The sequence below is a fragment of the Artemia franciscana genome, chromosome 3, assembly GCF_032884065.1.
Source record: "Artemia franciscana chromosome 3, ASM3288406v1, whole genome shotgun sequence".
Lineage (NCBI taxonomy): Eukaryota > Metazoa > Arthropoda > Branchiopoda > Anostraca > Artemiidae > Artemia > Artemia franciscana.
The window spans coordinates 6,728,767-6,755,254 of record NC_088865.1 but is presented as its reverse complement, the minus strand read 5'-3'; the positions used below and the strand labels follow the sequence as shown (position 1 = coordinate 6,755,254).

Below are 26,488 nucleotides of genomic sequence, written 5' to 3'. Positions count from 1 at the left end.
TTTAGTGTTTAGAGCAAGGTATTGATGAGGGGGCGAACACCCTCATATACGTAATAAAAATATACAAATATAGAAGTTCGTTACGTTAATTAATTCGTAAGTTACTTATATTTATTACTAGTAAAACATTCGTAAAAAAACGAAAAGTTTTGGTTGAATTTTTAAATAACCAAAAATCGGAGGGCAACCAGGCCTCCTCCCCCGCCCTTTTTTTCAAAATCGTCCGATCAAAACTATGAAAAGTCATTTAGCCAAAAAAATATTAATATGCAAATTTCATTTTAAATATTCACGTGTGGTGAGCCAAAAATCAAAACATATATTAATTCAAAAACGCTCAGAAATTAAATAAAAAACGAGTTTGTTTTAACTGCAAGTAAGGAGTGACATTTAAAACTTGAAACGAACAGAAATTAATCCGTATATGACAGAGGTTGTCCCCTCCTCAACACCTCGCTCTTTACGCTAAAGTCTTTTTTATTGTTTTAAAAAAGCAGAGTTGTGAGAAAGAGTCAAACTTTGGCGTAAAGAGCGGGGCGTTTAGGAGGGGACAGCCCCTTTCACATACGGATTAATTTCTGTTCGTTTTAAGTTTTAATGTCGCTCCTTACTTGCAGTTTAAAAAAAACTTGTCTTTTATTTAATTGCTTTTAGGGATTAGAATCTTTACGGATGAAAAGTGCTATCAAGTTTAACGAATTAGTGTGGCTTATTTATTTTCTCGGTTCAAGATGGTAGTACAGACGGAAGTGTGTTACTGTACTAAAAATCTCATATTTTGAAACGACCAACAGAAAATGGTCAAAATGGCGGTTTTTAGTTGTAAATAAACATAACCTGGGTCCAGGGGACCAAGTACATTTTCATTTAAATGTCCTTGCTAATTTAAAGAACAGAAATGCTAATTTAAATGGTTACAAGAACGGAAAGGGTCGGAAAGGACAGAGAAATGGCCAAAATCACCTAAAATAGTTAACATCGGCTTCCGCTCTTATCATGACAAGAAAAGATAGAGGAGTTGTCAAGGGTTCTGCAAGTTGCCAAAGGATTTGTCAAGTTGTCAAGGACAATACAAGGGAGAGTTACCATGAGACCTGTTGAGGGAAGAGATATAGCTGGACGCCTGAGAAAAACATAAATATATTAATTTCAAGTACTAAGGGCCTCAAAATAAAATTATATTTGTTCTCTGAACCCATATTAGGTCTACTCATGGTGGAAAACCGCGATTTTCCAAGTTTTTCTTTTAGTTGTTTAAGAATAATTAAGTTTTAAGGCAGTGTCATATTTTGTCATATTGGACAGTGAAAAAAAAAAAAAACTGCAAAAGTATTTTGCCATGTTTGATAGCACTTCTCGTCATACAAACTCTGGACAATAGCAGTATGCTGACTCCCAAAGACATCTACTCCTACTAAGGAAAGTTACATATTTTTTAGCTGTTTGACGCCATATGATTTTAGCCTAATTTTTGCTGATTTTCACCATGTTCTTCTTTTTTATTTTGCACCCACTGCTATCAAAAACTACATAACCGTATTTGAATATATGGAGACGTTGGAGGAGTGTAAGTAGCTGTCTTGGCATCAGGTGGCTTAGTGCCGCAGTAAGTTGTTAGTAATAGCATAAGTGAGTTGTTAGTAGTTGTAGCAGTTGTATTTTCATCAAAGTTTGAAATCCCGGTTTCCCACATTTTTAAAATATGTAGGATTTTGCAAATTTCCAGTTAATAGGTCAAACAGTCAGATTTAATTTTCACTGTCCAAAGAAACTGATAGAGAGGGAAAATAGCTTTCCTATCTCTTTTCAAGCGAAGGAGTTAGCCTATCATATATCCCCATTTTTCTCTTTTGGAATCAATAAGAATGTCTTGTGCCTTAGAGAGGATTTAATGATTGTTTCCCATTTTTACGTCATTGCAGTTTGAGTGTGATCTTCTTTGTACAAGAGTTTCTTTCTAAGATGTCCTGATTCGTTTCCTTTATTTAAAATTGTTTTCATGATAAACTTTATTAATTAAGATTAGCCGAAATAAGAGTTACCATTTCTGAATCAGCTTCAAATGATGATTCTTCCTCATTTGTCTTTTTTTTTTCAAAACGTGTTTTGAAATATACAGTTATTATGGGTCAGAGTTCGTTTATTTTTGGCAAGTACTGCAACCATGAAATCACATTTGTGCATATGGTTTTAAGAATAATTTTTAGTACAGCCCTAATTTCTAATTAGTAACTCATTTATAAGCTTTTTGTAATTTGATGTAGGAATGGGAAATTTAGTTTTATTGTAGACAATAAAACTACACATTAAAAGACAACTGCTAATAATAACATCTGAATATTAGCGGATCACCTCTGGAATAATTTTTGACAATAACTACACACTGAAGACAAAATGTTTTTTTATCCTCTTGTTTCTTTTTTAACAGCTCTGGAAGTGGCCCCAAAATATTCGAATTTTTTATGCTTTATGTCTTGTTTTAATTTGTTTTTTCATTGTCTATCTCTAAAACTTCCGCAGTTTATTTGTTTTTAAATTAAATTCTTTTATGCAAAGCACGTGGATACCATTGGGGAAATGAGCCTTTTTTTGTTTTCAAATGCTAGTGTTTTAAGGCTTCAATTCTATGGCTTCATAACACGAATGAGGAAGGATTGTATGTTTGCTAAGTATGGTGGCAAGTAAGTACCTTTTGAACCTCATCGTCAATCTTCGATAGTTCTTATGTATCTAAATGCACAAAAATGCATTATTGGTTGTGCACGATGCTTACTTAAGTCCAGTCTATAGTCATGGAACGTCTTGGGGCCACTCTTTGACAGGGCCTAAACCAGGTTCTATATGAAGATCTGTCTTGTGCTGTTCTAAAGAGTTGTACGGTGTGCCTGCGGGTGAGGATTATCAATCTACCCCTTCGGTGATCTTCCTTGCAGTCGTTATCCGTCAATCGTTCCTTCGAGTACCATTCTTGGGAGATGATCAGGGGTCATTCTCGTGACCTGACTTCAAACCAACGCAGTTGCTGCCGTTTGGTTTTATCAAGAATTTTGTCAGGGGAATTCAGCCGTTTTGGCACTTCTTCGTTGGTCACGTGGCCAGTGAAGTTGATCTTTGCGATGCGGCTTAGGCACCACATCTCGAACACGAGGAAGTTGCGCTCGTTTTCTGTCTACAAGGTCCATGACTCATGACCATGATTCTGCCTACAAGGTCCCTGAACACGAGGAAGTTGCGCTCGTTTTCTGTCTACAAGGTCCATGACTCATGGCCATGATTCTGTCTACAAGGTCCATGAACACGAGGAAGTTGCGCTCGTTTTCTGTCTACAAGGTCCATGACTCATGACCATGATTCTGTCTACAAGGTCCATGAACACGAGGAAGTTGCGCTCGTTTTCTGTCTACAAGGTCCATGACTCATGACCATGATTCTGTCTACAAGGTCCCTGAACACGAGGAAGTTGCGCTCGTTTTCTGTCTACAAGGTCCATGACTCATGGCCATGATTCTGTCTACAAGGTCCATGAACACGAGGAAGTTGCGCTCGTTTTCTGTCTACAAGGTCCATGACTCATGACCATGATTCTGTCTACAAGGTCCATGAACACGAGGAAGTTGCGCTCGTTTTCTGTCTACAAGGTCCATGAGTGATCGGCCCAGTCAGACCGTTGAAGAGATGGACTTTCAACTGATTGGAAAGGTAACTGTATTTCCAGATATTCGAGTCTCATGAAGCTGGAGCTTGCTAGAGCTAGGTGGTGTTCGAAATTTTGCCGTCAGTGGTTATGGTGAGATTTTTATGGAAAACTCTTACCAATAAGATTTTTATAATATAACTTTGTTCGTAATTCACTGAAAATTTTAGCCTGACTTACGCTGGAGGTTTACGCTGATATAGCTTCTATATATATATAAATCCGTAGAATTGCGTAATTTGTCACGCATGATGCTTATAGAAAATTTTTACCAATGAGATCATTATAAAATAATTTTCTTTCTAAAAAGATGGAAATTATGCGCTGAATTGCGCTGGAAGTTAACGCTGATACAGCTTCTATGTATCTAAATCCGCAGAATCAGAAATCCTACGGAAATATCTTACCAATATATAAAATAATTTATTTTCCGTGTCCAATGCTGGGAAATTTAGACTAATTTCCGCCAGAAATAAAATCTTGTTTTTCATATAGCATATAAATGTAAATCTTTGAAAATTGCCTCCACAATACTTCCTGTTTTTAGGCTTACTATGGTAATAAGTAATTTTTTTGGAACTAAAAAGAAAAGAATAAAACAGTAGAAAAGTTAAGACGAAGGTGACTCAGGCATAAGTATAATTGATCTGCTATCTCCAGCAGTGTCTGTAATGTAAGCTGCCATTTTATATACGTTGTCTGAAAACACATGTCCCAATTAGTTTCAAACCAATGCTGTTTATGTGGTTTTTGAACTGAATAAAATATGAAAAACTAGCGCAAATTCTATTTTAAAATACAGCTGAGTATTTGTGGTTTAACGGAGTATATTACCAATTTTGACGTCAATAAAATTGATTCTCTGGCATGTAGTAAGTTAGATGTCACAAAGACTTGAATTCCATAGGCATGTGGTTCACTTTAATCACTGATAAACGAATATCACGCTGTCAGTAAAAGTCGATAAACCGTTTTCCTCGCAATACTTTGTTGACTTTATTGCAGTCGGAAAAAACTTGAACTTTATTTAACTTTTTCAAGAAAGTAAGCAACGTTTAGCCTATAGCAGAAGACTTTTAAATCTTTGCTTGTTAAAAGTAAGGGTTAGACTAAAATCCCTTTGATATAAGACTAACTTCTTAAAAGAAAAAAAATTAATAACTTGGTATCTTAGCTCCGCGTCTGATTAATTCAAGTTCTAGATGATGTACAACAAAAATCGAAATAATGAAAAGAAAATTAAGAAATAGTCATTACTCTATTTAGAATGATTTAATAAAATGAGATTCAACGTATATTTCTTCTCTGAAAAAAAAAAACAACAAACAATTAATCCTCTTGATACAAATCAATTATGTAAACAGGCTGCATTAGTCGTCTGGGGAAGAATTTATGCCACATATAGTTTTTAATACAGTTTTAAAGTCTAGACGTCAACAGGTTACCTTTTTCACTAGGGACTGAGCGGATAACTTTACTCACCTTCGTTTGGTTTCGTCTTTTTCTTTTCTTTTTTTCGTCTTTGTCGTTAGCAAAGCAACAGTGCCGTAGTCTCATTTTTTATTTTGAAAAAATCAGTTCTATCAGATATATAGAATGTAAGTATGGATCTAGGCTCTAAAGTGGGTATTTCATTTAGATTTCACCCCTCCCTCCTTTTGAAAATTCCTCACTTTCCATATCTTTAAAGACCGAACATGGTTGCAACTCTAGACGCAAGTGGGCTTTCTTCGTTGATGCTGCAACCTATTTGAATGAACTTGCTCAGTTTGAAAAAAAGCTTTACTCCTGCTGTTTACCCATGCCATTTAACCAAACATTTGGGAAACTATAGGTTCTATGACTATCTTAGCTCTATGACTATCTACCTTAGTTCTACTGCCCTAGGAATGACGCATGGATGATGTTAGTTCATTTGTCAATAGATAGATATGTTTATCTATCATCCGTCCATGCGTCATTCCTAGGGCAGTAGAACTAAGGTAGATAGTCATAGAACCTGTAGTTTTCTAATTCTTTGGTTTAAGGGCATGGGTAAACGGTGGGAGTAAGTCTGCCTCTCTTATTGGACCAATACTTGTTTGTTATCTTTTAGCAAGTCACGCATGCCTGTGGTCTTAGGTAGGTTGACCAAGAATTAAAATTGATATAGGACCATTAGATTGCCTGGAATGAGAGGTAAACATGCATTTTATGTCTACTGTTTAATTAGACCCTGTTATATTAATTTTTGAAACATTGTTATAAGCAAACTTCTTTTTTAGTCTTTGACAGTCTCTGACGTAAATTACTGTCTTTTTTGGCTTGTCTCCAAGACTCTGAATCGTTAAAAGATATCTAGACACAAGATAACACTCCACTTTTCGTGGAAATTTCCCCACACCGTTTTTCTTGAAAATGCTATACAAATTAACAATTAATTATTTTGTGCAGTCATATAACTTGACGACACACTTTTTGTAGGTGTCAAGAAGCTTCGATTTTTAATGAGACTCCACCTTATGTGAAGTGTCAGTAAATAGAAATAAAGATTTTCAACACCCATGTTTAATTGACTTCTTTAATTTCGTCGGAAAGAGCTAAACAAAGATCTTTGTTTAAGATTGCGTATATTAACAAGAAATGGGCAGAAATTATGTACATCTTTTTAAATATTGTAATGTGATAATTGTTAATAACGATATTATTTTTAAGGTTGAAGTGAAACCTTACGTTTTGGATGACCAAATGTGTGATGAATGCCAAGGAGCGCGTTGTGGTGGTAAATTTGCACCATTTTTCTGCGCCAATGTGACATGTCTCCAGGTAAGATTCTATTATCTTACAAAATAAAAAAAAAACTTTGAATATTGAAAAAGGTTGTAACTGGCATTAGAGAAAAATTGCCAAAATGTAAAAAAAGTCATTTGACAATTGTCACATTGTTAGATCATTGTCTTAAATCATTAGGCACAGTGTTTTTTTTTTTTTTTTTTTTTTTTTTTTTTTTTTTTTTTTTTTTTTTTTTTTTTTTTTTTTTTTTACGAAATTATATAAACGCAAATATGATGAATTCCGTCTTTATTTGCCTTTTATGCTCAAGACCATTGCTTTTTTTCAACTTCTCGGAAGGTTGACAATGATATTTTTTTTGGGAGCAAATTCAAATGTAACCTCTTTCCTTTTGAACATAAAAACAATATATAAAGTAAAAGCCATATAATAGGCTTCTTTTGGCTAATTAATCTATTGAGATCTTTATTGGCAAGGAAAATAGCACAGAACCATAAGGAGTCTATAGCTGTAGGATACACAACCAAGCCCAATCTTTTGACAGAAATCGATTTGTGAAGGAAATTTGAGTTTTATTCATCCTTACATCCTTATATTAGAAGTAAAACACGCTCCTTCGTTAGCAAGAGAGAAAATCACAAATAAGAGAATGAAATAGCTGAAATAAATGGTAAACTGTATGAGGTGGTTGCCCTGATATTTGGGTGACTCTTGATTGGGGGGCGCCAGAAATTCGTGCCAGATTTTTGTCTGTTAGCTGAAGGATCTAGAACCGAACACAATCTTTTGACAGAAATCGATTTGTGAAGAAAATCTGAGTTTTATTTACCCTTACATCCTTACATTGGAAGTAAAATACGCCCGTCATCAGCAAGAGAGAAAACCACTAATAAGAGAATTAAATAACAGAAATAAGTCATAAATTGTGTGGGGTGGTTGCCCTGATATTTAGGTGCCTCTTGATTGGGGAGTATCAGAAATTCGTGCCAGATTTTTGTCGTACAATCTGGCGACAGTCGAAGCGTATTAGCGAAGTTTGAACGTAAACACGAATAGCCATCTTCCCAAAATTAATGTATGGATTTGTATCATTGGCGTTAGGTGGCGTTTCTATTGGCTTAAATGGGCATTTTAATTTACGGAGGCTATCGAAATGGAAAAAAATCTTTTAAACGAAATTAATTTATCTGTTTCAATCTGCTGTGTTACTTTGGGTTTGGACTGCAATAGTAGTCGAATGCGACTAGGCCATTATCGGTCATAGGGCTCGTTATTATCGGCTATCGAAATGGAAAAACATTTCATACGAAATTAATTTATCTATTTCAATCTGCTGTGTTACTTTGGGTTTGAGAGAGAGAGAAAGATGGGTTTATTAATATAAATAACAAAACAAGCAAATGGCCCGAAGCAAAGCTTTGGACTGCAATAGTAGTCGAATGCGACTAGGCCATTATTGGCCATAGGGCTCGTTATTATCGGCCATTTTACTTCATTGGTTAAAGTTTTAAAGTCTGACTTGAATTTATTGTATTGCTTTTTCATTCGTTTATCTAAAATGTTGGATAGAGAAATAATAGCGCTAGCTATTTCTCACTATTAGTAAGACCTGACTGAGAATGGGCCAGTATAGACAGTTTTTTTGTGCATACAATAAAAAGACATTTTCAGTCAACAAGTCGTTACAAGACTAATCAGAAGAAACTTTATGATGCAACTTATGAAATTATGATTAATTGTGTTAATTAATTAACAAATCGCTAACATAATTAACTGGTTTACCAAATTAATTGTGCTCAGTTGCATTAATTATAGTGTGTAAATGACATAATAGGAGGGCTCAATAAGTAGAAAAATTGGATTGATTGGAAAACTACTGCTCTTTGAACAAATATTTCCTGTTCGTTCTAAGTTTTAACATCACTCCATAACGTCATTTGCGAAAGACTCATTTTTTCCTGTTAGAAAACTATAGAAAGTTCGAAAAAAAAAATGTATTATAAATTTCGATTTGATAATTTAATCCCCCTAAATTTGATGTTATAGAGTCCTTTCCCTGAAAGGTCCAAATATATCGGCCTATAATCTCGCGTTTATTTTGCAGTGCCCCCTCCCCCTAATCACATAGGAAAGGCCTGCTTTTTTCTGTAATTTGAAACAGCTCTTTCTAGGAGGGACATTCAATAAAGCATTGACCTTGATGTGGCTTTTCTGCTTAGAAATATTGCAGACCGACTTATTGAAAGTCTTTATGGAAATACAATGAAAACCAAAGTCTTGAAAGAATGAAAGACCAAATGAAATGAATGAAAGACTTGAAAAACGATAATACAGTAACCAAATAATTACTTTTTTTATGCATTGTTTACACAAAAAACCTTTTTTAATCCTAAGAATCTGTAACAGATAATTAAGGTTTTAAATTCTATTATTTGACTGTACATGATTTTATTATTACTTATTATTTATTCCTTTTACTAATTCCTTATTATTATATTTTTTATTATATATTATATATTCCATGTTTTGCATGTATAAAATAGAACGACAAGTGGAAGAAGTTCGTAAGCTCACTGTTCGATTGAAAAAGAAAGGCTTGTGATGTTTTATATATTCAGCATAGCTGAATATATAGCATATTCAGCTGTGCTATATATTCAGCTTAGCTGAATATATAGGGGCCTTCCTGGGCATTTGTGTGGAAGGCCCGCCCCCTAGAAAAATAGGAAAAAAATAGTCTATATGTATCTCGTATTTTCGGCTCCGTCTCCTCCTAGGAAAACCATTTAGTTTTCCCCTAAGTAAAACCCTCTGGTGTTCCGCAAGGGTTCTACCTATATTTTTGACTCCAACGATTTTATATACTTGAGACTTTGTCGCGTGATTTGAAGCCAATAGTGTCTATCAAGTGACATTTAAGACTTAATGAAACCCCTCGCAGGAAAGAAACTTGTGCCAAATTAATTTAGAAGAATTGGACTATGCCAAACTAATGAAGAGATGAGATGAAAATTTTGAAAATTTCGAGGGGTTCTCCACTTTCAAATTGTGCACACTAGGTGGCGCACGTTGGCGGAGCTTGGCAGAAAGGGGCGAGGCGTAATTTCGTCAGGCTTGGAGGAACAAACGGCGTTTTGAGATGCCGAACTTTATTTTTTCTAGTCAAGGCTGTTTCAAAAGGGGGGGGGGGGGGTACTATATTTTAACTCCCCTCTAATTTTTTTTTTTTACTCGTAAAAATGTAACAGAAACGCATTAGGTTTTTTTGAAGCGTCTTTTAAAGTTTTTTCTTGCAACAGCCCTCCCTCCTCTCCGAACAAAAACCTGGATACATCCTTGGTAATTTGGGGATGATCACCACCAAGCTAGGCGCACAACTGAAAACGAATAATCATGTTTCTTTGAGGAAGTCTTACCCAGCGCCTTGTGCTGCTTGTGTGTTAATGCTTTATACTCTAGTGCCATCTTGAAAAGACTCATATCTTTTGTTTTGCCAGTTTGATTCAAGCCTAATTCTCAGGTCGGGAGCTGTTTCATTAGTTTTACGTCAGAAATTGATAGCTTGCAGAGAAATCAGTGTAATACTTAGCCTTTATTCAACTGTTTCCAAATTAAATGGTAGCTACTGTGACAATTGGGTCCCACTTGCGACCCAGGACTCCTCAGAATATACAGGAATGGAGATATATACAGGATATACAGAATATACTAGAAATCCATTGGAAAATTTAGCAACTATTGAAAGATGGGCATAATTTTAATTATTAGTTTCTTTAATATATCTAGTTACTTCTACCTTTGTCACTTTATCCTTTGTAATTCAGTTTAAAAATAATTTTGTCCTTTCCTTGACCATTTTTATATAGTTTGTTTTCCCCATCTGCTGTATCTTCAGTTTTTGGGTTAACTCGGGTTTTCTAAAGCTAGAAGTTAGCGTAGCTATACAAGAACAAGTGTTCTGTAGGTCATGAGTCCAAATAATCGATTTTGGCGTCCATAAATAAAGCTTTAAAGGTTATGCTTGATAGAAAATGGTCCATTTTTCCCCTTTCTTCATTAACACTGAGAGTATGGAAAATAATTCAGATTGTTTAGTAGGAAAAGTAATTTTGAGAAGTAGCCACGAGGTATAGGCTAATAAAAAAAATAAATTGAGTGTCAAACGTTTGGTGGACATTATTTAAAATTCTCCCCATTTATAATAAACAACTGTGAAATTATATTTTATTCATCTCCTTGATCTTCGATTACTAAATTGACTCAAGTTTCCAAAACCAGAAGTGGCCAAGTTGCCATAGCTACACAAAGGCACGTGTTTTGTAAAACTTGGGCCCTAATAATCCTCTTCTATGTGTCCATGGATACAGCTTTGGTGGGTATCCATGACAGCAGTAGGCCTATATCTCTTTTTTCTTCTTCAAACACATAGGACATAAATTAAGGCATAATTATTTATCTGCAAAAATGGTTTTTGAGAAATAACCAACTCAAGCCTGCTGTTTTTTCGTTTTTTTTTTTTAAATTAAAATCCATTTTAAAGATTGAGTTGTCAAATCTCTATCAGAAAGGTGGAGGGGCCACCTTTCTATCAGAAAGGTGGAGGAAAAGTGGATGGGGAGGGGCTAAGCCTCCCCATCAGTTTGTCTTTGGCTTGCCTTTAACTTCTTTAAAACATAATCGCACAAAGTAATAATTGTAATATTATAGTAATAATATGTATTCCGTTAATCTGTCTTCCCTCGGAAGACAGCACATTAAAAAGTTAGTCCAATTCTGTTTTATTTTCAAAGTTGTTTGGTGTTTGATTTAAAACATCAGGCGTCAAATCAAATCTTGTAATTTTCAGATTTTTGATTAATTCCGTATGTATTTAGCCGAATTTCAAAACGAACATTTTGGCCCTGGCATTTTGATTCTTGTGTACTTGAGGCGTTTTATCTAGTTTTATGTCTTAAAAAAGAAATTTGGCATACGGCCTGTGATTAATATTAGTTAACTAGAGCTTGATTCATGTAATGTGTCGGCTTTGTAGTTCTTCTCTTTTCTTGTGCTTATTTTAGTTTCGGGAGTCGTTTTGATTTTTTCTTCATGTTTCAGAACTTTAATGCCAAGGACATCAAATAAAAACGGCTTTGGCTTCATTGACCACATTGGGTCTATTCGTACACGTAAACTAAAATTTTTCTTTCGGTTGTTTTGGGGAGTTTTTAGGGCAGTATCACTTTTTTGTCAGTGTCGTCACGTTGAGTCGTGAAAATAAATAAGCAAAACTAATGGACTGAATTTGACAGTGCATTTCGTCCGGAAAAGTTCACATATTAACAGTGCATTTCGTCCGGAAAAGTTCACATATTAACAGTCTGTTGGTTGCCAAAAACTACTACACCTTCTTAAGGTGTTTGATGTCATGAGTTTTTAGCTCATTTTGCGCTGATTTTTCAGCCATGATTTTTCATTAATTCGGTGCCTGCTACTACCAAAATCTGGATATTCAAGACTTTTTCGCTAAAAATTAGATTCCTGATTAAAAAAAAGAAATTAAGATATATGTGGTTGTATGTGTTTCCATTTGACCAATTAGAACCAATTTCGCTTTTACTGTCTTTGGTGCTTAAAATGCTTTGTAAAGTACAAATAGAATGTGAAAATTAGAGATAATCTGGCCTAATTTTTCTATTTCTAAGAACGCGAAGCACAAATTGTGTTTTTTTTTCAACTGTTTGTTCAATTCCACATGTATTTAGTCTAGATACGTAATTTAATACTTTCTGTTTGCCTCCCATGAAAATCGTCTGTTAGACTGTGTAAAATTTAGTGTAACACGATATTTTTACTCGGTATTTGTTCAGTGTTCGTCACAAATGATCTCATATTCTATTACCCTGGCAACAATTAACAAGTCGCAACAGTGATATGCTTTAGTCTGGTCTTGCATCAATTTCTTGACTGCAATGATCCTTGCGTCGGCCTTACGATAACTGGTCTCTATTTCTTGGCCCTGAATTACCGAGCAAATATTAATTCGCTATGCCACCACAGGCAGAGAGTGTAGTTACCACAGTAGTGTGGCAAAATAAAGAAACTTGTGCACGACAGTACACAAAAAAAAAATCGTTTGGTCAGAAATTGGTGCCCTATTTATTTTATAACCGTCAGTACTGTGAACAACATTTAGCCCGTGGTTGTAAAAAAATTGAATCTCCGCTTAAATATACTGTGCTCAGGCCCGACTAAGGTTTTAACTTTGAAAAAGATGGTAGAGCTCTGATACCCCTCCCCCAAAATGGGATACGTGACATATGTATTTTAATACCTATGTATTATACATTACCTATGTCTTGTTATATATACCTAATGTGTACCTACTATATATATCTATGTATTGTTGGTATCTATAATACCGATGTATTATGGAACGTTATGTAATTAATAATTAATTCTGTTTGTTTTGTATAAATATCGATGTTTTATTTGTATTATTCTAGTTTATTTGCTGAAATCACTGTGCATGTGACCGAAACATCCTGAGATTTGCTTTTCTTTTTTTTTTAAATTTCGACAAAATTTAAGAATTTAAAATTGGAAACCAAAAATCCGTAAGGTTCAGAAGAATTCTTCAAAGAAGCATCTGATGATTTCAAAAATATGGCTTGTAAATTGGAATATCCATATTTTGGCATTTTTTTCTCTCATAAAATCGCCCTGGTGGTTGCGAGATGTCCCCCCCCTGTAATCATATAATAATGGGTAATAGAATGACCCTGTTTTGGAAGAAGCTAGCTTAAGGTTTTTTATGCTTAATAATTTGATTTATTTTTTAGTATTACTGTGAGCACTGCTGGGCTGCAATCCATTCACGGGCTGGTCGTGAATTCCACAAACCGCTTGTCAAGGAGGGTGCGGATCGTCCACGGACCATTCACTTCCGCTGGTGACGTAATCAAGGATTAGGCGCGAAATTTGAAACCCCTGAAACCCGTGATATCCGGGCGGACGGAACCTAATGTTTATGTTTCACTTTAGCTTGCTGCTAGCTGCATATTTTTTACTGACACTTCCCTTTGGGTGATAGGCTAATTATTTTTCATATCCGGGCTTAATTGATTATTCTTAAATTTGTGACATATTTAAATCGTCCTCTTTACTGCTAAATAATAATTATTATTAGCATAATTATAATTATCGGGAATCTTTTTTTAAGTTTAAAATGAGAAACATTGCCTAATATGTATACATAAAAAATAGGCCACAAAAACTAATAAAGCAGAAAAAACCACCACTCTTCAAAAACAGCGCTAAAAACAGCCTCTGTGGTAAAAAGTCACACGTCTTAATTTTGGTTTATAGAAAACACAACGCACACAATGTAAAAAACATAAAAATAACAACATTGTTCCTAGCCAATCATTTACAAAATAAACTAGTTTTTTTTCTACTAGTAAGGGTCTTCGTGAAGTCGTAGAATATATTCTCACCGTCTCAAACGGTATCAATACTGGACATCTCAGGCCTGAAGAAGAAATAAAATTGTAAATTTCACTAATAAGATCATTAGTGACAGTTCTGTGTTTTCCCCTTAATTTGTGGGCTGATATACTTTTGGTCCTGAAAAATAGCCCTCTGATTAGTTTAAAATCTATTTTTGATTTTCTGCATATCTGTATTTGATTCTTTGTAATTCCCTTTTAGATGATAAAATACTATGTCAGAAAATTTCTGATAAATTCTAAACTTAGAAGCATGTCTTACGCTCTTTGCTAGCGTTGTTTGTTGAGAGTGAAAAACGCCCAAAACTAGTTTTTGGCGTTCAAAGTTGTTAGTTTTTGTTGTTTGTATGACCAAGTACAGGGCTGTAGCTATGTCCATTCTTAGGAATGAAGTATTTTAGCCCTTTGAATAAGGGTAAACATACCCCAGTTATATCAACTGATTTACCATGTTGGATTTTGTGATTGTGTTTGATAGTTATGGCACCCAGGATAAATGTTCGACGACATCCTCTCCCCATTTTCGAGGTCTTGGAAAAACACATTTTTATTTTATTTGACGCCACTGAACTTGATTAGCATACTGAGAAGTGTTTAAGACGGATTTATGAATGCATTTATTCATGTTGTAATTCAACAAGAAACCATTAACTCTTCCTTTGACAGCAGCCTTCGAAACCCGCCCCCCCCGGTCGCCCTCTCCACAGTTAAACTGTGAAGGTTTTGGGAACGCTTAAATCAAAACTTGGCAAAGGGAGTGTAGATGTTTCATCATCTGAGCGTTTGGCTGTTGCTTAAAATACTATCACTAAAATAATGAAAACTATATTTTTTATATGATACATTTAGAGTAATGCTTAATCATTTAATTAAATTTAGATATTTAAAAATTAATGACACTTCATTAAAAATTTAATTAACTTAATTATTTAATTAAAAATTTCATTATATATTTAGAGTAATACAAGTTAGGAAATAGGAATTGTTTTTTTTTATACTGTGAGTTCTTATTAAGGTTAAAACGTGCAAGAAAGAGTCATTTATTGTGATTTGATTTAAATAAGTCACATTTCATAATTTCAGACTAATCCAGCACGGATTTTTTGCTTTTAAATTAGTTCTAATCAATTTTGTAATTGTTTATGGTTTTAAGGGATTATTTTGGTTGTATAGGCTTATTTCACCTATTACGTGATAGGCTGTTGGACTTTTAGGATATTATTTTTGTATCTTAGACCTATTTTTGTACACCCGCGGCATGTTGATAGGTTCCGTCCTAGTTTGGTTTTGGTTGGGAGGGGGTTGTTTTTTTCGTAGTCTTTATGCGTAGTTTTTATGTGTGGTGGTGTTTTTCATCCCCGAAGTTTTTGTACTGTAGGTTGTAGTTCGTTCACGGTCTGTTTTTTGTAAGTTTTTTTCTTTTTTTTTGCTTTTTCTACTGTTCAAAGCTTTTTTGTGTTATTTTTGTAGGAAAAATATTAAAAAAAATTAACAATGTTTTAAAATATTCCGCCTTGCTTTGCTTTTCTCTAGTTTTTTTTCATGATTTACTTATTTTACTGTTAAAAGAAAATTGAGGAAAAGGTTTACAATGAACTAGAATACCGCGTTGGGGTGGTTTGATTTAATAGGTCATCTTCTATATAGGATACAACACCCCAGCTTAAGGTCTATTGTTGCAACTACATGCTACAAAGCTTAGGATTTTCAATATATAAAAAAAGACAAAGCAGAGTGGGAAAAGTCAGTAAAAAGAGAAGAAAAAAGATAAAGCAGAATGGGAAAAGTCAGTTAAAAGAGAAAATAAAACAGAATAAAAAGTCAGTAAAAAGAGAAAATAAAACAGAATAAAAAAGTCAGTAAAAAGAGAAAATAAAACAGAACAAAAAATTCAGTAAAAAGAGAAGATAAAGCAGAATGGCAAAAGTCAGTTAAAAGAGAAGAAACAAGATAAGACAGAATGGAAAAAGTCGGTAAAAAGAGAAGAAAAAAGAAACTGTGATTGATCACACTTCCTTCTTTTTAATGTCTATTGCATCCGTTGAGCTTTGCGTTTCATGATTACAAAATAAGCTTTTTCCAGGAAACTTATTGCTAGATACAAAGAATATTTTTGCTCATATTGCAAGATAGCAGTTTTCTGGAAAATAGCCTAAACAATTCAGTTTTTGAAATAAGTATATTGCGCCCGGATCTAACGAAAGCGAGTTTACATTCACATGAATCATATGCTTATTAGTAAAGATGTTAAGAAATATTATAGCTGCATCATTACTAACCTAAATATTTGCATTTTTCTCTATGTACAGAGGGTTGTTTACGGATGGTTCAGGGGGTAAATCAATTCAATTCAGTTGTGGTATTTATGAAGCTTTTAGCGTCTAAGTACTTGATTGGCAACTCTATGCGTTTGAAGATGGTAACTATTTAAGAAAATGATAACAATACACACACTCGCCTTTAGACACGAGGGAAATCCCCCCTCCCCCAGAAAAAAAAATCACAGAGGATTAAGGGCGCAGAGGGTATTTTTGATAAACTACCCATGTACAGTGGGCTGTTCATCAAATATTCAGAGGCCAAATCGTTTAAATTCACTCATAACGTGTATAGATGTTTTAGTGTAAAAGCACCTGATTGACAACTTTTTACGCGTTAGAAGATGTTTATTATTTAAAAAAACTAATAGAAATAAATACTAACTTTGGACACGAGGGTACCCCCCCCCCCCTTTAAAAAAATCATCAAAAGATTTGTAGGTTAAAAATGCGTCCTCTCGTCCACCATCACCCATCATGTGGGATTACTTTTTATTTAATCTGTTTCATGAAACCAGCTGGTTGAATTAAAAAAAAAAAAAAAAAAAAAAAAAAAAAAAAAAAAAAAAAAAAAATCTGCTAAGGGCGGCAATAGACCTTAAGTTTCATTATATTTGTGCCCCGACTGAAGAAATGCCGATAATCTTAGATTGAGTACAGTGTGCGTTAAACTACAACGAAAATGTGGCATCAGATATCCCTTAGACGAAAAATCGCTGCAGTTGGGGTAGTGATAGTCACAATTAGGTTCCGTGCCTTTTGTACAAGTTCTACGCCATCAAGCCCCGGTTGTTGTTGGTCCGGAAAATGAACCGGTTGCTGGTTGGTAACAAATCGGGGAACACTTACTGGTCTGGGAAAAGAAATCAGTGGCCAGCTACTGGTCAGAAAGCGTTCTGGGAACAGCATCCAGTCCAAAAAACCTGTTCCCGGTTGCTGATTGGAAATTGATCTGAAACCGGCTACTGTTACAATAATCTGGTTGTGGGCCCGGAACCAGTTGCTGATTCCAAATCGATCTGGAAATAAAGTGTAAAAGCAGATCATAACAATGAAAACGTCAAGTCTCGCCCGGTAGGATGTAAGTCCCTATTCAAAAATGTTGGAACAATACGAAATATCTTGTTTTAATTAATGTTTAGATAACTGTCATCTTGTGAGATATATTTTATTGATATCTGGTTGTGACCTATTTTTTAGCTGACCCTATTCACTTCTATGTGTGTTGGTGATACTGGTGTTTTGTGCAATATTGATTCAAAGCCTGTGTTTTCTATTTTATAAATGATAGAATTAAAAATAATGAATCGAAAACAACAGCACCCTGTGGCACTTAAAAAAATAATGAAAAATAAGTTCTTAAACCTGTGTAGTGCAGTTTTGTAGCGTGGATGTTATTCAAGGTCAAGCTTTTGTTTTCTTCTCTTTTTTTGCCAAAAAACTTGTTTCGGTTTCACATAACATAAAAACATACAATATCTAATGTAAAAATATTAAAATTCAAAATACAAATGCATAATTCAAGAATTGCTTCTGCAACGTCGTTTTACCGATAAAAAGGAGAAATAATTGTGACTTAAAAATTGTACCATCCTTGAAAATGTAAAAAAATATAAATCTTTAAAAGCCCGGCCCCGGCTGTAGTTGGATGTGCCTGCTGAAAACACAACTTGATTTTTCTTTCGAGACGCATTCGAACTCCCATAATAAAAAGAAAGCGGGCATTGAAAATATGTAATGCTTCCTTATCGACTCTAGATATTGCAAATAATCTTGAAGTATATTATCTGTTTATATATATATTTTTAAGACACATGAGTATTTAAACTGCAGATTCTCGTAAAGTCGTTTTCGTTTAGGAAGTCTATAGTTAATTTGTTCAACTGTTTGAAAACTGTAGATGTCAATGAATCCCAGTTCAAGTATATTCAACTATAATATAATCATGTCTCATTTTTGTATTCAAAACAAATGGGTATTTAAGCTGCTGATGAATATTTAAACTGCAGCTGAACTGAAGATTTTCGTAAAATTCGTTTTTACTAGGAAGTCTATAATTAAAAAGTTTAGCCGTTTGGAAACTATCCATACCAATAAATCCTAGGTAAAATATCAACAAATCCAGTGCTCAAAGCTTTAAAGTTTTTGAATCGTATTATCAAGTCTATTTTCTCTGGTCCTTTTTTGAATTGAACCAAAAAGCCATCCAAGAAACAGTTGGATGTACCTTGAATTAGTGTTTAACTAAACCCTATCCAGGACTAGTGGTTAGCATATATACTAAGCATAGCTATATATTGTTCTATATATAGTTAATGCATGTCAATATATGCCTAGTTTAGATAGATACTTCATTCCGTATCTATCTATACAAGGCATATATTTACTGCGTCATATGCTGACCATATAAAGACCAATATGTAACATACGTATGCCATATTGTGCTTTTTATCTATGTTGACCATCAACCATAGATAGGGTTTAGCTAATATATCAATTCATATGTTCTATATTGGTCTATTTATGTCACTGGTCAATAAATGCTTGATATATATTCACAGTATGAATGTTTAATCATAGACTTGCACTTAGGGGAGATCACCCCCCCCCCCTTTGCAGAATTTTACGAATGTCTAGTTAAAGTTAAGACTCTTTTCGTAAATATAAAATGTTAGAGGGTTCAAGTGCCCATTAGCTGGCGTTTTTTGCTCTATATGCGTTATTTTCCGAAAATGAAGACCATTTTTTGGCAGTTTCTAGAGCTTTTTTAGTTAATTTTTTTTTTAGTCAGAGGATGCAGTATCCTCAAGTTTTGAGGGCGTGCACCAAGGCGTTTTACCCAGGGTCTTATACCCGGCTCCATTTGAGAACAATTCAGGGCTGAAATATTGTCAGTAACTCCCCTTTATGGGCTGTAGGAGGTAACTGCAATTCTTTATTTTAACGTTTGGTAAAGAAAATAAGAGAATAAAAGCGAAAGGACCCATTAAAAGAATTGGTATTTAGGCTTTTCGTATGTGAAGATTATCCCATGAGGGAATAATCGTCCAACAACGGTGATGTACAATTTCTGGAAGATATTGTGCCTTTAACTCAAACCTACGTTGGTCCAACTGAAGAAATAACCATAATACCTCGTAAACTTCTTCGTAAGACATATTCCACAAACCATACTTGCTCCTTGAAGTAATGCAAATTCAAGAAAATGCTGGAGGAGAAGGCAAAATAAACTTTTCAACATCTAAGGGGGAGGGTTGGTAATTTTTGCTTTTTTTTTTATCTTTTTTATGAAAATACCAAAAAGGAGTATTTGTAAATCGTAAATCCCCCAAAGTGTATTTTCTCTAAATAAGGGGGGGGGGAGGGCAAAAAGATCTAGGGACTAAATCCCCCTAATTGGAGCCACGTGTTTCCTGTATTTAGCATCTGAGTCTTCAACCCACCACAACCGTGTATATACACTTTATTCTGTTTATTCAAATGAGCTGTTCAGAAGTCGAATCTTTTAGCGCGATTACCTAATTTTTTGGATTTTTAATGTCAAATTACTTGATTGATTCCAAATTACAGTGGTCTTAATCAAATTTCCTTGGGGGTAGAACCTTAGGAATGTAATCTTTACCAACTTAATTGACATTTATCAACTTAAAAGCTAAATTTTCTTATTAAAGTAAATTGGCTAAATTATTTTAATTTGTATGAAATGACTCGACTGCTTCCGCAGTTTTTACACATTCAGATAAGCCTTATTTGAAAAGTGTGTAGTTTTGACTATACCAGGGCCTAAGAGGTTGAGTGACTTGGACCTGTCAACCCCCTGAAAAGTGCTACATATATATGACGAAAATGCGTGCTACACGAATCTTATCAATTGTATAAATCATGTACAAAAAGTAAATAACAGAACTAAGTATTTTAATCAAATATTATCAAAGTCACAAAAAATATATTGATTTTTTTTTTCAATATATTAAAAAATTTTTTAAATATAAAAATATATTTAAAATACATTGAAAACTTCAATGTGCAAGTGATTGAATCAGCAAATAAAATGACCTGGCACAAAGGCCGTATTCAGGGGAGGGGTCACGGAATTTGAAACCTCCTCCGAAATGTTTGTCTGACTTGTAAAAACGTAGTAAAAATGCAAAAAAAAAATCACTTTTTTGATGCTTTTTCATTATTTTTTTTGTAGTTATCTAACTATTGATAATGTTGAGCCAAAGGGGGAATAATCCTCGTAGAAATACTGAAGTGGAATGCAGTTAATTTGAAAAGTATTTTCAAGCATATCGATTAGGATCACTAGATGGAGACGCATTATGATGGTTTATAACCTGAATTGTTAAAAAAATTTGTTTTTCATCTTTTCTTCGACTGGAGTATAGGGGTATAAATGTTGTCTCAGTAAATGGGAATTTCATATGGGTAATATGCAAATTCAATATAATTAATTAGGTTTGCCAAACAAACTATAACAGAACAGCCAATATTTTCATTTGGCAAATCCATAGGAATATTCAATCAACCCCAATCCAAAAAAAGATGTTTTGATTGTTTCCAAAGTAATTGAAGAAGTGGATAGTGCCGATCAATTAAAATAAATCCGGAAAGTAAACATTTTTTTTCAGAAAGTTTGAAATAACACAAAACATCACGTTTAAATATCCTTGTGGAAGTAAAACAAAATAAAAATCGGTCACTAATTCTGTTTCTACAATTCTAATGCAGAGATACGGATATATTTAAGATACAAACAAGCCACGCGAAATAATTGAACTAGGGAAGTAAAAGATGCCATAGTGGAGATGTGATCGATTAGTAGCTTCGATAAGTTTGATTTTAAATTTCAAGTAAAAAATGTTTAAGTAGTTGATTGCTAGAGGACCATACAGACAATTTTTTCTTTTAATTAAATATGCTTATTATTAGGAGCACTTCAACTGGGTTGATATGCCCTGCTATAAATGATACAAAACAATTATTTTTGCTGTAGTTGACTTGAAATTGTTTCAGAAAAGTATTATTGTTTTAAGCCGGCCTACCCGAAACGAACTTTCTAGCAATTGTCTTGTATGATGCTAGCTACTTTAGTTCGCTTTAATGTTTATTTCAAGTTTTTTACTATTGTATTTGCCGGATAGATTGAGAACCCCTCTAGTCACAAAACACCTGGAAGTTTTTTTCCTACTACAATCCTTTTACAAATTATTAAAAAAAAAAGATAAAAAAAAAACTTTTTTTTTAACATTTTCTTTGTTTACTTTTTTTCTAGTTAGCACCTACTTTGTGATTTGTCAGTGCGTAATATTATTTTACTATTCATTCATTTTTTGCCCCTATTTCTATTCTCTTTTATATAGTTTCACGGACAGTAACACTTGATGATTTATCTAAAAAAAAAATGTAATTGTTTTAGTTATATTCAAAACAAAATTACAAAAAAAAACTTTTGAAACTTCACTTGTGCGATCAACCTGGGTATATTCCAAACTTAAAAGAGTAGCATGTTGAAAACCCAGACAACCTGGAAACCCTAGATTATTTCACCAGCTCCCCTTCCAAGATTTTGAAAAAAGACTTCTTAGGATGCTTTTATTGAAAAGTAAGATTACTAATTCTATGTTGAAAGATACGTCCGTCAAGTCATTTGGGGTGGGAAGGGGTAGCTATTTTTCAGCTTACTCATATTCACATAACTAAAATCTTCAGGAGTATGCTTGGAGCCTAAAAAGTGCGTGTCTATAGTAAGTCCAGTATATGGGCCTAAAAACTGAGGCCCCATGGCATTTTACATTACCTCTAAATGATTTTTGGGTGAAGCACATAAAACAATAAATTCTTTCTAACCTTGGCTTGGTCAATCTAAAAAATCGATAATTTTTTTTAAATACGAAATTCTTTGTGGACATTTGTCCATAACCTTAACCTTCTGGGTTGTCAAATAATGTTAAATGGCTGATTATATAAGACATGTAATTTCTGAAACTAAATTCCTTTTTAATATAAATTGATACAAAATGCTGTAGTTGGAAAACTATTGACAGTACCCCAATTACAACGATGTTTCGCTCTTTTACTCTTTTAAAATAAATATGTTAAGTTTCCAGATATAATTATTGTTGAAGTCAATTAATATCATCGCAGTCAAAATTAAGGATCAGTGTTGTCATGTGTTGCTATTCGTGTTGACGTATCTAGACGACTTATACTAATGACCTTATGACCTGCAAGGCAAAAAAAAAGCTCGTTATATTCATATTCTGATCCATCTTGAAGTTAATGTCCAATTTAATTACAATTCTAATTGGAACAGTTCAGCCGTAGAGAAAGAGATGGACTGCTTGTAAGAAATCTTGTGACTCAAAGACTTTGCATTCGTTCACTCGCTTAAAGTTTAATAAAGAACCACAAGACATACAATCAGGTATTAAAAAGGTGGGGTTACTTGGCTTCTTTTTCTGACATACCCTTATACAATAATGGGGTTGGCTTATGAAAATCCACGACGAGCGTAACTGTATTTTATCTTTAATTTGAAATTAATTAACTGATTTTTAAAAAAATTGATTAAATTAAGCAAATTTTCAATTACAAATAATTAAACTAATTTAATGAAAAATAATAAAAAATCAAGTTACAAAAAAATTAAAATAAATTGTACAAACTAAATTAAAGTGCACTTTCTACCATGGAATTATTTTTAGGAACATTTACGAACAGGAACTATTATACACTTTTAGGCACAGTTTGATTAAAATGAATGGAATAAAATGAATTTAAATAAAACACGGACGTTTAGTCTGAAACTGGAAAGGTTGCACAATTTTAACAGGAGGTGAGTAAAGTAAATCTTATTAACACAAATAGTTGCAACTAAATTTCAATTCTAGCCTACAGAGAGTTCGATCTGTTAGCTTAATAAATACATAATTCAGGAGGAATGCAAGGCAAAACAAATATGTCCAGACAGTAACAAGACAAATCAAGAAAACAGGCACAAAATAGCAAAATAAAAGAAAAAAAGAGCAGAGGTCATCCTAGCACAAGCATAAACCAGACCAAAATCAAGACTAAATCTATCATTCTTTAGACACCATACCCAATAAGTTTCATTTGTATACGGATCAATGATGTCTGCGCAGCACATCCATCTCTTGATGCGCTGCCCATGGCAAAGGGTACTATGCATGGTCGGGGGCAACTCATATGACGCTTCCCTGACCCAGCAAGGAATAATTTTCAAAAACACATTTTTTCATTTCAGAATAAAAACACTAACTCAAACTGTTTCACTTAACACAAATGAACTCAGATTTTTAACGCAAGCCATGTTTGGGAATGGATAATATCAAAAGCAGAAATTTGCATCAACTTGTGACTCTTAGCATGGCCACGGAGTAGAAACAAAGAGTAAAAGATAAATTACTAACCCCCATTTTCATGATAAAAAGAGTGATTTTGTATTAGTTTAAATTTTTGGCGGTCACGTTTTTTTTTAGCCAATCAATTCTTTATTTATTTTTATTTTTTGAACGATACTCATTAACATAACATGATAATACGAAATAAAGAAGAAAAAAAATAACACATGAATATGAATTCCCTCCAACCTTAGAATTCGAAAAGTAAAATGAAAGTGTGTTATTTTTCTTATAAACAATTTTATACCCCTCCCCCTCCTTGCAATAAGATGTCACTGGGGATTTCCGAACACATCTTAGAATACAAGATATGGTCCAGTGAGACATAAAAAAGCCAATTTATGTATTCTGAGAAACGGAAATATAGGCTACAGACTTTAACTCCCAAATAAACATCTATAAATTAATGTAGGTAAACTACACCCTACATACCTTTAAAAAAGAAGCAAAATTGACATATAGACCTAAGCCTTTCCTTAAACGTTATTCGTGAATTATATGTAGATAAAATTAATGACCAATTACTTCTGTCAGTTTCTTTAATTAAATTGACCAAAAATCAAATTTAATACTCCAAAGCGACCAAAAAGTTATTTCTTCAGAACCCAATAATTGCATACTCATAATTTCGCCTTTGGCCTTGGTACAAAACTTAGTACTTGCGAATTCCCCCATCTATTCATGCAATTAGGACTAATGGGTATTGAATAGGACTCATGGGTATTGAATTTATCATGTTTCCAGGGAAATGATTTTTTTTTATTATGTTCTTAATTAAATTTCCTGAAAAATAAATCAATGCACCGAAAAGGCAAACAATTATTTCTTCAGAAGCTTATTAGAATTTAGCAAATTATTTAAAGAGTTCTTTACTTTTTTTTATAATGTAATATAAAAACATTACTAAGATTACCTTTAAATCTCCAGTTTGTGTTACAAATATACAAGCCGTGAAACTATATATACGCTAATTTATTAACAATTACACTGAGTTGTAGCTAGGGTTTTCAACACCAAGAGCCAATGCCCTCCCTTCCCACTACCACTACCACAATATACAAAAAAGTTCAGTTTGGCGTCCACTCAAAGACTGCGTAGGCACCTTCCCCCTCCCCCTAGCTACACAACTGCAATTGTAGTGATATAAATTGTCGTTTTTATGTAACTTTCATCGATTGTAATCACTTGTTGCATGTACCTTCATTTGAAATTTTTTTTTTTAATTATTTATAACATTTTGTTATATCTTTATTATATAAACCAAAATGCTTCTTTTTTCTAACTTGACATAGTTTTTACTTTGTTTTTGTATTTTGTAATAACCCATTATATACAACAACGCTTTGTACATGTTTATTGGGTGGTTTTTGTGTGTGAATTTCATAACCATCAATTTTCTACTTTTATGGAACGTTTTTTTCGACTTCTTGTTTGTTTTCTAGTTGTGCTTGTAATAAAGTTTGGATTCCCATGTTTTTCTTTCCATTGTTTTAGTAAGGAGTTGCCTCGGTTGTTTTCAAAGTACCTTATAACATCAAAACGGAAACATTTTCTGGCTCCTGGACCCGTCTTAGGTATATATATATATATATATATATATATATATATATATATATATATATATATATATATATATATATATATACCAATAGTCATCTACGACATTAACCAATTCTATGTAAAGATAGAATTCCCCCTCCCCCCCAAAAAAATCAAACCGACTTCGAATTTGTGACAATAACTTTTTTGGAGGAGGGGGAGGGGTGGAAATAAAAAAAAAAGCATTGGCTGAAAATACAGAACGTATTTTTGAGCCAACATTTGTTAACCTTTTGGATCAATGTTGGGGAATAGTTTAAAGGCGCAAACTATAAGAGGCCCAGGAAAATACTTTATAGGAAAGCTGAAGTCAATATCGATATTCGGTTTGTAATTACTGTCTGTTTTAGTTCAGTCTGAATTAAAAAAAGGATTCTTTCCGACAAAGATGGAGGAGACGCCAAGTGAAAGATCAAAACTTATTTGCACTTTTCACCATATTTTCCATTTTTCAGAGGTTTGTTCCAGACAAATCTTGGGGAGAGAAAAAGCGATAGAAACTCCAAAGGTCCTGATATGGCCTTATAGTAACGCATGGGGGGCAGTCTCAACACGTAAAAGGATAACTGAAATGAAAATATGAAATTATAGAAGGCCTTGACCAGCTCCTTGGAGCAGGACGTTGTTCCTCATATTCTAACTCAGTCCTTACATATTTTCCACAAGCTTTTTGTTGAAGGTGCTAAAAATATTTTGTTTGTCATATGTGCAGAAGCAGCTGCAACCCAATAAGAGAAAATTGCAGCCTATAGTAACCGGAAGTTACATATTGAAAAGAAACTGTCTTGTGACAAACATTTTCCGTTTGGAGATGATCAGGAATGATCATTAATATATAGGCTAGTCCAGGTATGGAAAAAGTTCCGAAGCTCTCATTAGCAGAATTCGACAGAATTCCAAAAGCTGCCAAATAATTTCGCTAGACCATGAAAACTGCCAAGTAGCATTGTTACTGTGCTACCCCACTTTTTCCACGGTGGGGCTGGTCTTAATAGTAAAAGCTATTGTAAATTTTTTTTAGGGAAAATTAGAACAGATTTTGGTCTCTTTGGCGAATGACATGTTTGTTATGGCTCATTCGTAATGTGTATTGCGTGGAATAATAAAATCTGAATTCCTTAAAATCTCTTTAGATTTCTGTACGCCCCTGATAGTTGAAAAAAGAATAAGTATGATTAAAAAAGTAAAAACAAG

General features: G+C 33.8%; 1 protein-coding gene across 1 annotated transcript in view; it reads left to right on the top strand.

The window, feature by feature from the left end:
• The window catches only part of LOC136024815 (cytoplasmic polyadenylation element-binding protein 3-like), a 108,414-nt gene extending 92,491 nt beyond the window's left edge, over nucleotides 1–15,923 (top strand). The window contains exons 7-8 of the mRNA XM_065700295.1: nucleotides 6,389–6,499; nucleotides 13,288–15,923. Of these exons, the coding sequence (XP_065556367.1) occupies nucleotides 6,389–6,499; nucleotides 13,288–13,401 (225 nt within the window). The 3' untranslated portion in view covers nucleotides 13,402–15,923. The remainder of the gene's footprint in view (nucleotides 1–6,388; nucleotides 6,500–13,287) is intronic.
• The last annotated feature ends 10,565 nt before the right edge of the window (nucleotides 15,924–26,488 follow it).